General features: G+C 39.9%; 1 protein-coding gene across 1 annotated transcript; it reads left to right on the top strand.

The window, feature by feature from the left end:
• The first annotated feature begins 1,836 nt into the window (after positions 1 to 1,836).
• LOC124041136 (inorganic pyrophosphatase-like) lies at positions 1,837 to 14,496 on the top strand. The gene is made up of 11 exons (XM_046358347.1): positions 1,837 to 1,993; positions 4,991 to 5,055; positions 8,324 to 8,377; positions 9,733 to 9,852; positions 10,134 to 10,220; positions 10,576 to 10,702; positions 10,935 to 11,062; positions 12,402 to 12,487; positions 13,354 to 13,429; positions 13,788 to 13,827; positions 14,148 to 14,496. Exons 1-11 carry the CDS (start codon positions 1,840 to 1,842, stop codon positions 14,177 to 14,179), a joined length of 969 nt encoding a protein of 322 aa, XP_046214303.1. The 5' UTR covers positions 1,837 to 1,839; the 3' UTR covers positions 14,180 to 14,496.
• The last annotated feature ends 353 nt before the right edge of the window (positions 14,497 to 14,849 follow it).

Here is a 14,849-nt window from a genome sequence, read left to right as displayed (position 1 = left end):
GTAAACTATGAATGCCATGAATAATCAAGTCACTAAAAGTTGGGTAGTTAGATTGCACAAAGTAAATATTCTGACAAGTTCAATGTATTAGATGCACTATTGTAAAGTGACTGTTCCACTGGATGTCATAAGGTGAATGCACCAATTTGTAAGTCGCTCTGGATAAGAGCGTCTGCTAAATGACTTAAATGTAATGTAAATGTATTAGTAGCCAACTAATGTTACAGTAGGTAGCCAACACAACATAATGCTGTAATGATAAAAATCTACTTACATTGTTACATCAAACATGTCTAGCAAACCAAACACAGGTATTAACAATGCTCAAACATACAAAAAATATAAATAAAAATAAAATACAAAAAAGAAACAATTTAAGTGCAATTATATTCACTCTGAAAATATCTTATTATAATGATTCATGAAGATGTTATTCTTGTTGTTATTCACTAGGGTTAGTGTTTTAATAAGATAATTCAATTCAATCCGAAAAATGTGTAATTTTGGTATAGAATTTTGGCATGAGAGTAATATTGACTTTGTTCTTGATATTTTCGACAACAAGGGTAATATTCTCACATATGAACAATTTATAACATTGAAGGAGTTTCCAATACCTTTCAGAGAGTTTATTTCTGTGATCAAAGCCATTCCCAGTGGTCTAACTACACTTATGAAAAGTCATCTTAATTTCTCATTTTAATTTTGGGAATGATCACAAAGTTTATCCAGAACTCAGATTGGAAGGCGTGGGCTTACTTGAGAAATCTTGTTGTAATAAATATATAAGACAAATTCTTCATTCACAAAACCAACTTACACCAAGAGGAAAGTTTTTCTGGAACATGCTTATTCCTGACATTGTCTGGAAAAATGCATGGTTAAGGCTTTACAAATACTGTATACCAAACAAAGTTAAGGAAGTGCACTTCAACATTTTACATAAGATATATCCATGTAATCCTATGATTTCCAAATTTGTGGCTATTGATGATATCTGCGTTTTCTGTGAAAAAGAAGGTGAGAATCTATCTCACTTGTTCTTTGAATGTAAATTTGTGTCCGAATTTTGGGAAAATCTTGCAAAGTACTTATTTACAATTATGAACACTGCCTATAATTTTAACATAAAATATATAATATGTTACTATTGCAATGATAACAAAACCACTGAAATTATTGTTAAATTTTTTTATTCTTGTTGCCATATACTATACACAAACACGGAAATACAGTGTCCATCGCGTGTATACTTCGTATTTTGGCGAATCTAGTACGACATCAGGGAACATTTGGCATAATAACTATAGCCATACTATGACTTATAAACATACTACATACTCAATTGATGTCACAAATATTACGGTTAGTATGAGTATTCGAACACAGTTTATGACATCGACTCCCATTGTTAGGGCGGAGACATGAGCATCTCGTCATTATATATTGATCTCTGCTTCAAACCGCATGGTTTTGAATAATAACTAAGGGCTAATGGAAGAGACCCACTACACGTGTTTAGAAGAAAAAAACATATGTTATTTGATGTAGGTTGAGGGATATTTTGCTTTACCGTTAACACGTAGCACATGATCAACTCAAACTATATATAGCAGGACATCGTTTTAGCGGATTGATATCATGATATCTCCCATATTCAAGAAAATGTACAGTAGAATGGATTGAAGACCTGCCTTACATTCAGCTGGTTTGCAAAAACAAGATAAACTCTTAGAATGAACCACAGACATTATCAGTATGCATACGTAATCTTCAACGCGATATGATTACTCGTTATGCGCAGTTGCTGCACTTTCCAAACTCGGCCTAGAAATGCGCATGTGCAGTGTAGTTCTGGGTGGACTTCTTTTAAACACTCAAAGTGCACTAACCATCACCGCAGCTTCGGCAAGAAACCAACACAGATTAAATATGAGCTTCACAGTCGAAGAGAGGGGGAACCCCAATACATTGAGCTATCGTTTGTTTTTCAGTAAGTATGGTTCACTTTTTAATGAACATATTAGTTTAACTTGTTAGCTTGCTATAATCGTATCCATTGTGGTTCGCCGGTTTGCTACTGGGATCGGGCCCCAACCTCCCACGTGTCACTTTTATTCATTGCTTTCGCATTGGTTTTATACTCCTAATGCTACGTTCAAGTGTAGCTAGGTTTCACATATTGTCACCTAGCATCGTGGATTTATAAGTATAGGCGTGTACCATCGCTTGGCCTTTGCCCCACATTGATTGATTTGAGCAGACAAACTAGTAATTGAATGGACCAGTTTTGCCGGTTGGCTGACATATGCTTCTATCGAACTTGCTGTACTTTAACTTGACTTGGTATCAGGATCCAATTAATTCCTATATTAAGTGTTTATTAAATTAATTCTGCAGATGTGGTATTTCTGATATAAACTAGTGTTGTTGGGATACCACACAAGTTTTTATTTTTATTTATCCGTTATTTTACCAGGTAAGTTGACTGAGAACACGTTCTGATTTGCAGCAACGACCTGGTGAATAGTTACAGGGGAGAGGAGGGGGATGAATGAGCCAATTGTAAACTAAAGTAGCTCTTGAAAACCCAAGTTGGCCAAACTTTCAGCTTCTCTGTCTTGGGTCCTCAGCTGAATGTATCGACCACAGCTGGCTCCTAGCCCTTGATCATGACTATCTGTTCTATACATAACAAGTCATTGGATGAAGACATCATCTATATGGGGAGTTTTGTTAAGAGCCCTGATACCTGGTCAGAACATTGACACGTATAGCTTGCAGTATGGTTTTGGAAGCATACGGACCTTATGAGAAATAATAAATACAAAAACAATAGTTTAAATTTATACACACCTTTTATAGGGTTAGTGTTCCCACATAGCCATATCTCCATGTTACAGCGCATGTTTAATGAAGACAGAGGGACCACCTGTGGTAATTAGCAATCTGCGTCTCCGAACACCTGTGTGTAGATGTAGCATAAAGGAAGAAGGCTGCCAGAAACCTGTTGTCACTGGAAAATACTGTCTGCTGCAACTGTGATAAAGCCGGTTAAAACAGTGTACAATAAGTGTATTTTTAGCCTTTTGAAATTATTTTGATGCGATATGAAAGTAAAGCGTTGGAGAGTCGGGGCATTGCCCTTGGGCGGCAGACAGCTTCGTGAAATTACTGTATATGGTTAACATTACCATCTGTTGAAAGGGCTACCACACCAGCAATTTAGAGAATTCCGTTTATAAACGGTGTGGGTTACGCCCAGTTTCTAAGATGAGGCTTCAAGAGCTGTCAAAGGTGTTTCTCATTTAACCAGTTAGGCTGAATGTATCCTTGTTCATATCGAATGATGCAGCAGTTTTTCATATTTGTTGCATACAGTGCAGCCTTTGTGATTGAGCACTGATGTCTATTACTCTGGGGTGGCATTATGAATACATGTTATTTATGTGTAAGAGAGGTTGATTACATTTACACCAGAGCCCTTCGTGGGCATGAATTTTAAGCCTGAGCATTACATATGCCGACAACATTCAGGCCCGAAATCAAAAATAACTTCCTCCATTAATAAATCCATTAGCTGCTCCTCTCTCTGTCACTCGCTCCCTGTGCACAGGCAGCTTGCTCTGCATGCACTCCGGTCATGGCAGCTCTGGCTCGGTGAGTAAGTAAAGGAAAGGGGGATACCTAGTCAGTTGTACAACTGAAATGTGTCTTCTGCATTTAACCCAACCCCTCTGAATCAGAGTGGTGCGGGGGGGGGCTGCCTTAATCGACAACCACGTCTTCAGCGCCCGGGGACCGGTGGGTAAACTGCCTTGCTCAGGGGCAGAATACAACACATTTTTACCTTGTCAGCTCGGGATTCGATCTAGCAACCTTTCGGTTACTGGCCCAACGCTCTAACCACTAGGCTACCAGCCCAAGTGGAACCGTTGCTATGGATGGCCATTTATGTTGACATTCGATAGTGGGTGGACGGGCGGCCATCTTTGTGGTAAAGTTATCTTTAAATTAAATTGAAATGTTAAACTATGCAGAAATCGTGCCGCCATTTTGTGGTTGCTAAAATAATAATAGTTTACCTAATTTCAGTTTGTGACAAAACATGAGAGTATATATTGTAGAGAATCATTGTACCATGTAAACTGCTGTGAAATATATTGTAATGAAACATGCTGGGAGCAGGTCGACCTTCTAGCCCGAGTTCCGGCACGCTGTCGACTTGTGCCGCAAAAGCATGCTTGTGCGGCAGAGTCGATTTCCGCGCTTATAAACCCAGGGTCGTTACACTACTCCCTTTCAAAGAGTGCGTCCTCGCGCCAGCTTGCGACTCTACGTCTTACAGGAACATGCACAGTCCAAGCACACGCACCGTGGATGCAAGGTCCGATCCCTTCTGACACCAATGTAATGAAAAGGGCAGGGAGTAGGTCTCGAACCCTCGACCCCGAGGTCCGGCGCGTTATCGACTGTGCCACAAAAGCATGGAAGAAGTGGTCTGAAAGTGACTGGATCTCAATACCAAAACATTCAAGAGATAGAGGTGCTCAAAGTTGACCCATTTTGCATACCCCACCATGAGTACATTCATGTCTTCATCACTGGAAAAGATAAACGGTTGAGATTTGATATCATTGAAAAGTTAAAAACAGGATTGCCAAACTATTTTTTCACTTTTTTTTTCAAGAAATTATAAAATAGTTTGACAACTCTGTTTTTAAGCATTTCAATTATATAAACCTCAACCGTTTATCTTTTTCAGGGAAGAAGAAGTGAATGCACTCATGGTGGGGTATGCAAAATGGGTCAACTTTGAGCACCTCTATCTCCTGAATGTTTTGGTATTGACATCCAGTCACTTTCAGACCACTTCTTCGATGGGCAAACATGTATAGAAATGTTTTTGTTTAAATCAAAAGGGATGCAGTCAAAGTGATTGAATTCATATAGATTAATTTGCTTGTATGTTATTGTCTGTTCTCTGTAGAAAATTCTGATGGAAAGTATGTCTCCCCATTCCATGACATACCCATGTACGCTGATGAGAGCCAGGTAAAGTATGTCACCTTTATCCCGCTACAACACCCCATTACACAATAACACACACTGAATGTAGATGGGATATCTATTCAACTGTTTCTTTATAGGAAGACACCCGCTAAGTTTAACTTTTGATTCCATGGTAAAACCTTGTGGTCAGAATAGCTTTAATGTATTATGTGTGTGGGAGAGTAGGAGTAGCACTAGCAAGGTCATAGTCTGTTTGTCAAAGCAATGGTCTTTACCCCTCCAACACTGAACTCTTCAATCATTATGCAGTAATTCTGGATTTCCTGTTATCTTATCTCACTGGAATAATATATCCCAGTTGGATGGCCTTTCGTTTCCTCCAACTCATCCATAGTCATAAATACATTATAACTGGGTATATTGATATTATGATACACTACCGGTCAAATATTTTAGAACACCTACTCATTCAAGGGTTTTTCTTAATTCTTCTTATTTTCTACATTGTAAAGACATCAAAACTATGAAATCACACATATGTAAACATGTAGTAACCAAAAAAATCTAAATGTATTTTATATTTGAGATTCTTCAAATAGCCTCCCTTTGCCTTGATGACAGCTTTATACACTCTTGGCATTCTCTCAACCAGCTTCATTATGTAATCACCTGGAATGCATTTCAATTAACTGGTGTGCCTTTTTAAAAGTTAATTTGTGGAATTTCTTTCCTTCTTAATGCATTTGAGTCAATCAGTTGTGTTGTGACAATGTAAGGGGTATACAGAAGTCCATACTAAGAACAGCTCAAATAAGCAAAGAGAAACGACAGTCCATCATTACTTTAAGACATGAAGGTCAGTCAATATGGAAAATGTCAAGAACTTTGAACATTTCAAGTGCAGTCGCAAAAACCATCAAGCGCCATTGTGAAACTGGATCTCATGAGGACCACCACGGGAATGGAAGAACAAGAGTTAGTTCATTAGATTTACCAGCCTCAGAATTTGCAGCCCAAATAAATGCTTCACGGAGTTCAAGAAACAAACACATCTCAATATCAACTGTTCAGAGGAGACTGTGTGAATCAGGCCTTCATGGTCAAATTGCTGCAAAGAAACCACTACTAAAGGAAACTAAAAATAAGAAGAGACTTGCTTGGGCCAAGAAACATGAGCAATGGACATTGGACCGGTGGAAATTTGTCCTTTGATCTGGAGTCCAAATTGGAGATCTTTGGTTCCAACCGCCGTGTCTTTGTGAGAAGAGTAGGTGAACGGATAATCACTACATGTATGGTTCCCACCGTGAAGCACGGAGGAGGAGGTGTGGTGGTGCTTTGCTGGTGACACTGTATGTGATTTATTTAGAATTCAAGGCACATTTAACCAGCATGGCTACCACCGCATTCTGCAGCGATACGCCATCCCATCTGGTTTGCACATAGTCCCACTATCATTTTTTTTCAACAGGACAATGACCCACCCCACCTCCAGGCTGTATAAGGGCTATTTGACCAAGAAGGAGAGTGATGAAGTGCTGCATCAGATGACCTGGCCTCCACGATCCCCTGACCTCAACCCAACTGAGATGGTTTGGGATGAGTTGGACTGCAGAATGAAGGAAAAGCAGCCAACAAGTGCTCAGCATTTGTGGGAACTTCTTCATAACTGTAAAAGCATTCCAGGTGAAGCTGGTTGAGAGAATGCCAAGATTGTGCAACGCTGTCATCAAGGCAAAGGGTGGCTATTTTAATAATCTCAAATATAACATATATTTTGATTTTGTTTAACACTTTTTGGATCCTACATGATTCCATATGTGTTATTTCATAGTTTTGATGTCTTCACTATTATTCTGCAATGTAGAAAATAGTAAAAATAAAGAAAAACACTTGAATGAGGTGTTCTAAAGCTTTTGACAGGTAGTGTGTATATACTTTTGTGTATATAAATATATTACACAAAAGTATATATATATATATATATACATACATATATACACACATACATACATATATGTACACACACACACATACATATATGTGTGGGGGTTTGAACTTGCAACCTTCCGGTTACTAGTTAAGAATTTGTTCTTAACTGACTTGCCTAGTTAAGTAAAGGTAAAAAGAAAAATGTATATGTGAACACCCCTTCAAATTAGTGGATTCTGCTATTTCAGCCACACCGTTGCTGACAGGTGTATAAAATCGAGCACACAGCTATGCAAACTCCATAGGAAATAATTTGCTTTAGAATGTTCCTTACTGAAGAGCTCAGTGACATGGCACCGTCATAGGATGCCACCTTTACAACAAGTCATTTAGTCTAATTTTTGCCCTGGTAGAGCTGCCCCGGTCAACTGTAAGTGCTGTAATTGTGAAATGGAAACGTCTAGGAGCAACAATGGCTCAGATACAAAGTGGTAGGACACACAAGCTCACAGAACGGGACTGCCAAGTGCTGAAGTGCATTAAAATCACCTGTTCTCGTTTGCAACACTCACTACAGAGTTCCAACGTCAGCACAATAACTATTTGTCGGGAGATTCATGAAATGGGTTTCCATGGACGAGCAATCGCACACAAGCCCAAGATCACTATGCGCAATGCCAAGCATCGGCTGGAGTGGTGTAAAGCTCGCAGCCATTGAACTCTGGAGCAGTGGAAACACGTTCTCTGGAGTGATGAATCACGCTGCACAATCTGGCAGTCCAAAGGACGAGTCTGGGTTTGGTCAGATGCCATAAGAACGCTACCTGCCCCAATGCATAGTGCCAACTAAAGTTTGGAGGAGAAGGAATAATGGTCTGGGGCTGTTTTTCATGGTTTGGGCCCCTTAGTTCCAGTGAAGGGAAATCTTAATGCTATAGCATACAATGACATTCTAGACGATTCTGTGCTTCCAACTTTGTGGCAACATTTTGGGGAAGGCCCTTTCCTGTTTCAGCATGACAATGCGCCCATGCACAAAGCGAGGTCCATACAGAAATGGTTTGTTGAAATCTGTTTAGAAGAACTTAACTGGCCTGCACAGAGCCCTGACCTAAACCACATCAAACTCCTTTGGGATGAATTGGAACTGTGAGCCAGGCCTAATCGCCCATCATTGGTGCCCGGCCTCTAATGCTCTTGTGGCTGAATGGAAGCATGTCCCTGCAGAAATGTTCTAACATCTGGTGGAAAGCCTTCCCAGAAGAGTGGAGGCTGTTCTAGCAACAAAGGGGGGACCAACTGATTTTGGAATGAGATGTAGTGTGTGACACAGGCATACAAAAAAAGCAGAATGATTTATTGCTTTCTTCTCTTTCAGAACATTTTCCACGTGGTTGTTGAAGTACCAAGATGGACCAACTCAAAGATGGAGGTAGGTTCACCTTGATTGATTTAATGAGCCAGTTTTTAAAAATACACAGTATGTGAAAAACGTGACTGGCATACCACAATAAAGTCAGTGGCATATTTCCATGTGCAGGGTGCAGAAACAACCTTGTTGTGTGTACTAAGTCGCTCTGGATAAGAGCGTCTGCTAAATGACGTAAATGTAAATGGCTCAATTCTAATTGAATGCAGTCAATTCAGGAAGTGATATGAATTTTAAATTTGGGTTTAAAAAAAAACTTTTACAACTTTTTTGTTTATTGTGGAGTCATTGAAAATAAATGCCCTTTTTTCAATTAGAATGATTGTTTACTTCCTGATTTGATTGCCTTCATTTCGAATTGAGCCTAACTCTGGTGTGTACGTTGTGCTCTTGGCCATGCGGAGATCTTTCTCCTGCTAACTTTACCTTTACAGTAATATACCAGGTCTTAGTCTATAATCCTAATATAATAATGCAAACCTACTTACCTGTATCAATTTGTCACTAATCAGAACAACTCAGCCTTTATTTAGCCAGATTAGTCTGGCTTTTACGATCTAGGGCCGGTTTCCTGGATCCCGATTAGGCCTTGTCCATTAGCTTTTTAGTTAATTCAATAGAGATTCTTCATTGAGCATGCGTTTGAAAAATCCTTGACTAAGCTTAATCTTTGTCTGGGAATCTGGACCCTGGCTAGTCAAGAGGTAAGCAAAATTATGCATAAAATTTATTTCATAAAGACCTTTTTACATCAGCCGTCACAATGTGCCATCCAACTACCTCATCCCCATACTGTATTTATTTATTTATCTTGCTCCTTTGCACCCCAGTATCTCTACTTGCACATTCATCTTCTGCACATCTACCATTCCAGTGTTTATTTGCTATATTGCAATTACTTCGCCACCATGGCCTATTTATTGCCTTACCTCCATTATCCTACCTCATTTGCACTCACTGTATTGACATTTTCTACTGTATTATTGACTGTATGTTTGTTTATTCCATGTGTAACTCTGTATGTGTGAAACTGCTTTGCTTTATCTTGGCCAGGTCGCAGTTGTAAATGAACTTGTTCTCAAATACCCTACCAGGTTAAATAAAGGTGAAATAAAATAAATAAAATGTGCTTTACAGATACCCAGCCTAAAAGAGAGCAAGCAATGCAGAGGTAGAAACACAGTCTAGAAGGCAGGGACCTGGGAAGAAACCTAGAGAGGAACCAGGCTCCGAGGGGTGGCCAGTCTTATTCTGGCTGTACTGGGTGGAAATTTAAGAGTATGTGTATCCATTAGGGACAGATTGTTTCTCAAGACGATGGAAGCACATTTAATAATGTTTGGCTTTGCTACTTCCAGATTGCGACCAAAGACCCCCTGAATCCGATCAAGCAGGATGTGAAGAAGGGGAACTTGCGTTATGTCGCCAACGTTTTCCCCCACAAAGGCTACATCTGGAACTATGGAGCAATACCTCAGGTCAGACAGTCACTAACCTGCCACCAGACAGTCACTAACCTGCCACCAGACAGTCACTAACCTGGTATCAAGCTACATATGGTCTGACAATGTAGACTACGCTATCCCTGTCTAACTGAATTCATTGATCACCTAGAACTGAGTTGGCATTGATTACCTATTTCTCTGTAGTGATATGAACTAAGTATCTCAATCCTTTTTTGACAGTGATATTTCTCTGTAGTGATATGAACTAAGTATCTCAATCCTTTTTTGACAGTGATATTTCTCTTTCTTGATAGACATGGGAGGACCCTGGGCACAAAGATGGAGACACTGGCTGCTGTGGTGACAACGACCCAATTGACGTCTGTGAAATCGGTACCAAGGTACAGCACTTGTTCTTTATCCTACAACCATTAAACCTTTAGAGCTGATCTGGTTTATTCCATTCACTCTCTGACATTCTTACTTGCTTCAGGTTTCATTCAAAGCAGCTTTTTGTCACCAAAGCAAAGTGTACAATTTTGAAAAGTATGTTGGTAACAATTTGGCTGTTTTATTACTACATCAGCTGTCTGTAGTGAATTTATGGTGTGAGTTTCATGTGTGGGTGTCTGATGAAATTAACTTTCCTCAGGCATGTGACCTGTATTTGACATACTATCATTGAAAGGGACCTATCCCCATACTAATATCCTACTTCTCTATGTTGTACTGATCACATCCCTGTCTCCTCTCCAGGTGTGTTCGCGTGGTGAAGTGATCAAGGTGAAGGTACTGGGGGTTTTGGCCATGATCGACGAGGGGGAGACTGACTGGAAAGTCATGGCCATCAACGTGGAGGACCCTGAAGCTAAGGACCTGAACGGTAAGCACCGGAGGAGCTGGATGTGGGCTAAACTGACAATCCCTAATACAACAGGCCATTCCTTAATGCTGCCCATTGGTCCAGTCACTGATAGTAGTAGTACTAGAATATGATTGCTCAAGTAAAGAATGCAAAGAATTGAACTATTGTTTTCCTAGGTGTGTGTGTGTGTGTGTCTATTCCTATTGCCACAGTCATCCTCTCACTGGTCTTCTTATCATGTGTACCTCAGACATCAGTGACATCCAGAGGCTGAAGCCAGGTTACTTGGAGGCCACTGTGGACTGGTTCAGGAGGTACAAGGTACCAGACGGGAAACCAGAGAACCAGTTTGCCTTCAACGGAGCGTTCAAAGACAAGGTATCCATCTTGTATTCCCTACTGTTAGGTTCTAATTTTGGCTAAATAACTCACGGACACTAGAAAAGCTTAACCAAGTTTAATTCTTCCCAAAGGGTCGATACGGCTGTAATTCTGACACAGACATGGCTTCCCCTGTGGTAGTATTCATATCCCACTTTGGGTGGAGTCTCCTCCTTATCTCTAAACATTGCATCATTATTGCTGAGTAGGGAGCTACGTCATATGAGTCTTCAGTGGATTCTCCCCTTATCAGTTCTGCCACATGCAATCATTTCCCTGCACTCAACACATTCCAAGCTTAGTTGCACACACTATGTACCTTCCTCCTACAACCCTTAACTTCTGGTGTAGACCCTCTAAACCTCAGCACTCCATCAGTGACATGAATAAGTATATTTCCTATTCTCAGAACCCAACAATACAGTGTCAGCCCTGTCTGAGGCAGAGTGGTCCATGTTGCTGTTGCATTAAGCACGGTATTGCCAGAGCCTCGTGTTCCAGTATCTTCGTCCACACTCAAGATTGTTTTCATTCTGTTTACTTTGTAGCACATCATTTGCACCACACATCTAAAACAGCTTTTTCAATCTAGGTACATGGATAGCAGTTTAGCCTGTATGCCAGTCTGTTTCTGCATTAGCCATCGTGTTGTTATGCCTTCGTAGCATTGTAGCAATGCAGTGTTGTTGAATGCCGAAATGGTGTGGTACCCAGGCTAGATTGCATTGGCCAAATAGAGGGCTGACATTTCAAATCAAAGCAAAGTTTATTTGTTACGAACGCCGAATACAACAGGTTCACCTTACAGTGAAATGCTTACTTACAGGCTCTAACCAATAGTGCAAAAAAAGGGTTTAGGTGAATAATCGGTAGGTAAATAAATAAAACAACAGTAAAAAGACAGGCTATAAAAGTAGTGAGGCTACATACAGACACCGGTTAGTCAGGCTGATTTGAGGTAGTATGTACATGTAGGTATCGTTAATTAAAGTGACTATGCATATATGATGAACAGAGAATTGCACTAGCGTTGCAAGACCCACAAGGTGATATGATCCTGTTGCAACATAGTGTTCAGTGAAGTTCAATAGTAACTAGTAAGGAAATTGGGTTTAAAGTGATCGGCTCAGCATAATACAGAAATACGAAGGGTTGGTTTCCTTCACCCAGATTCAGCCTAGTCCTGGACTAAAACACTCACAATTTGAGATTCTCTATTTGAGTTTGCATATTACTCAGGGACTAGGCTTAGTCTGTGTCCAGGAAACTTCCCCCAAACTGTATATTTCCTAACCCTGACAACAGCCTCTGCTCAACCTGTATGTTTCCCTGTCAGGACTTTGCCATTGAGACAATCAAGAGCACCCATTGCTTCTGGAAGGCACTTATCTCTGAAAAGACCAATGCTGGAGGACTCAACTGGTGAGGAGAGAACACAATGTACAATCCTTTTAAAGTACAGTACCTCTAAAACTGGTGTTTATTACAGTCCCATCATTTTAATAGAATTACTGTGAAGTCATTCTTAAAGGCCCCATCTGTAATTCTAACATGTAAACCCTGCCGCTTAATTTGTGAAATTTGACTTCTGTTTGAGTACAGCAACAAGCAAGAACTTGTTTGAATCTGTGTTGGTCAATTTCTTCAACAGATGATCAGGTCTATATAATTATCAAACATACATTAGTAATGGAAAGGAAACACAGATTCTTTGTTTAAGTATTCAAATTCTCCTTTAGTAATACAATTGTAGGCAGAAGTTGGTACAGAATACAGTATATAACCTCTCCCAGTCCTCCTTGTGAGTTTCCCTGGCAACAACATTTTAATAAATCTAACCTCCCCCTGACAGCAGCAACCATCTTGTCAGCAATTAAAAGCTCAGAAGTGTTTGACCGAAACTTGACCTTTCATCACAAGTATAGGGTCATAACAAGGTGAACGAGTCCAAGCATCTTCTGACAGGTGGCTATTTTCATCAGGCCTGCGGCAGCCTTGTGTTCTCGGAACACCAGTCATATTCTCAGAACCTCAGACAGCCATAGTGGGGCCCAGACAGGAGGAGTATGAACATAGGCGGTTTCTGCCTTCTGATAGTGTGAAGGGCACAACACTCAAAACAGGTGTTAATACACACACAGAGGTCTCCTAGAAGAGGAGACCGTACAGTTTATCATAACAATTTATTAACCCTTTAAAAGGCATGAGGCCTTGGTTTAACCTCTTCATCTGAATACAGTATTAGAGTGTTAATTCATATCTGACGGATGTTTCCTCCCACCCTGCAGTAAAAACACGTGCGTGTCGGCGGAAGACAGCCCCTTCTGCTGCTCTACGGACGAGGCCAAGGCTGTCGTAGGAAGGGTCAGTACTTCCTGCTTCTTTATGACTGTTCTAGAACTTCAGGGTCAGCTCAGAACTGTCTCCTTTTATATGCTGTGCTCTTAATTGTGGCGGTCAGTACTGCGGTTAGTACTACGGTCAGTAGTTATTCAAATAAAATAGAGCAATTCAAGGATGAAACTCTCTTCTGTTGATGGGGTCAGCAATTCAAATCAAAATGAGCAATTCAAAGTGCATTGCAGGGTTTGTAATATTCTACACATACATGCTTCCTACAAACCTCTGGTGTTGTCAAACATGTCTGGCATACATCTTTACACTTTGCTCAGTCAGACCATCCAATTATGTATTTATTAATGCTTGTATTTTTATTTTTTAGACAAGCCCTTGTGGAACTGAAGATCATATCCCCTGCTCAGGTAAGTCTCTTAAAATAATTTTTACCTTAAGATTGTGAAAGTAAGTCCCCGCTTTGACTATCAGATGGTTAATTGACGTATTGTAAAAATCCCACTTTTATGACCAACCTGGAATGATAAGGAAGGATTGCAAAGGTTGTGTACATATTTTCTTTTAGGACAGTCAATTCCATTGCTATTCAGGAAGTAAGCTAAGATTCCAATTACATTTTTCCTCAGTGGGGATAATTGCAATTTCTGTTTACTGCCTGAATTGAAAATGGAATTGCCCCTGTACACATTTAATGTAATTATAATTTATTTTGCTTTTCTATTTCCAGTGGATAAATGGTTCTACTATGAGAAGAAGTAACTTTGCAAAGGAGACTCAACGGACCAGAAGTGTCTCATCTGTTTAGCTAGCATACTTGAAGATAATAGTCCATGGTTGTGGGTGTGACTGAGAAAAAATACTCTTCTCCACACTCGGAAGATGAGAGGAGATAGAAGGACAAAGAGTAATGAAATCATGTCTTAGGAAATGCATTTTCCCTGTTATTTAACTAAGGTCTCATTGGAGATGTGCTGTCCAACAGCTGGCACTGGTAGTGTGCTAGCTATAGCTACTCATGCACTGTATACCAGGATCATCTCAATCGCCTTTTATTAAAGCTTTTTCTGTTGAAAAAATGTCTGATCATTTTGTTTAATTTCAATATTTTATTTGGGTCTTTGACAACATTTTGTAGAAAGTTCTAATCTTATTACCCAGCTGACATATTATGTAGATGAGGGTTGATTTGGTTACACTTTGCTAGAACAGTCGCATGCTGTACTGATTTTGAAATACACAATACTGCCATCTAGCGGCAATTATCCATAACAGCGGGCTCTCGGAATTATGCAATTCCCTGTACGGTTGTGCGTGCGACTATACATTCTCATTCGAGATGGCATGTGTATTTTTCTATTTGAAAAATATCAACTGTGTTTTGATTCGAGATTGAGTTCTTTGTCTCAGAATCTAATTACAGAAACGTATG

This window comes from Oncorhynchus gorbuscha, linkage group LG08 (assembly GCF_021184085.1).
Source record: "Oncorhynchus gorbuscha isolate QuinsamMale2020 ecotype Even-year linkage group LG08, OgorEven_v1.0, whole genome shotgun sequence".
NCBI lineage: Eukaryota > Metazoa > Chordata > Actinopteri > Salmoniformes > Salmonidae > Oncorhynchus > Oncorhynchus gorbuscha.
The sequence above is the reverse complement of the archived record's forward strand: the minus strand, read 5'-3'. Positions and strand labels throughout refer to the sequence as shown.

Excerpts from the sequence above, each read along its gene's own strand:
- LOC124041136 (XM_046358347.1), top strand. The coding sequence starts at position 1,840 with ATGTGCAGTGTAGTTCTGGGTGGACTTCTTTTAAACACTCAAAGTGCA. Across the intron at positions 1,994-4,990 it reads GAGCTATCGTTTGTTTTTCA|AAAATTCTGATGGAAAGTAT; the intron begins GTAAGTATGGTT and ends TGTTCTCTGTAG. Across the intron at positions 9,853-10,133 it reads ACTATGGAGCAATACCTCAG|ACATGGGAGGACCCTGGGCA; the intron begins GTCAGACAGTCA and ends CTTTCTTGATAG.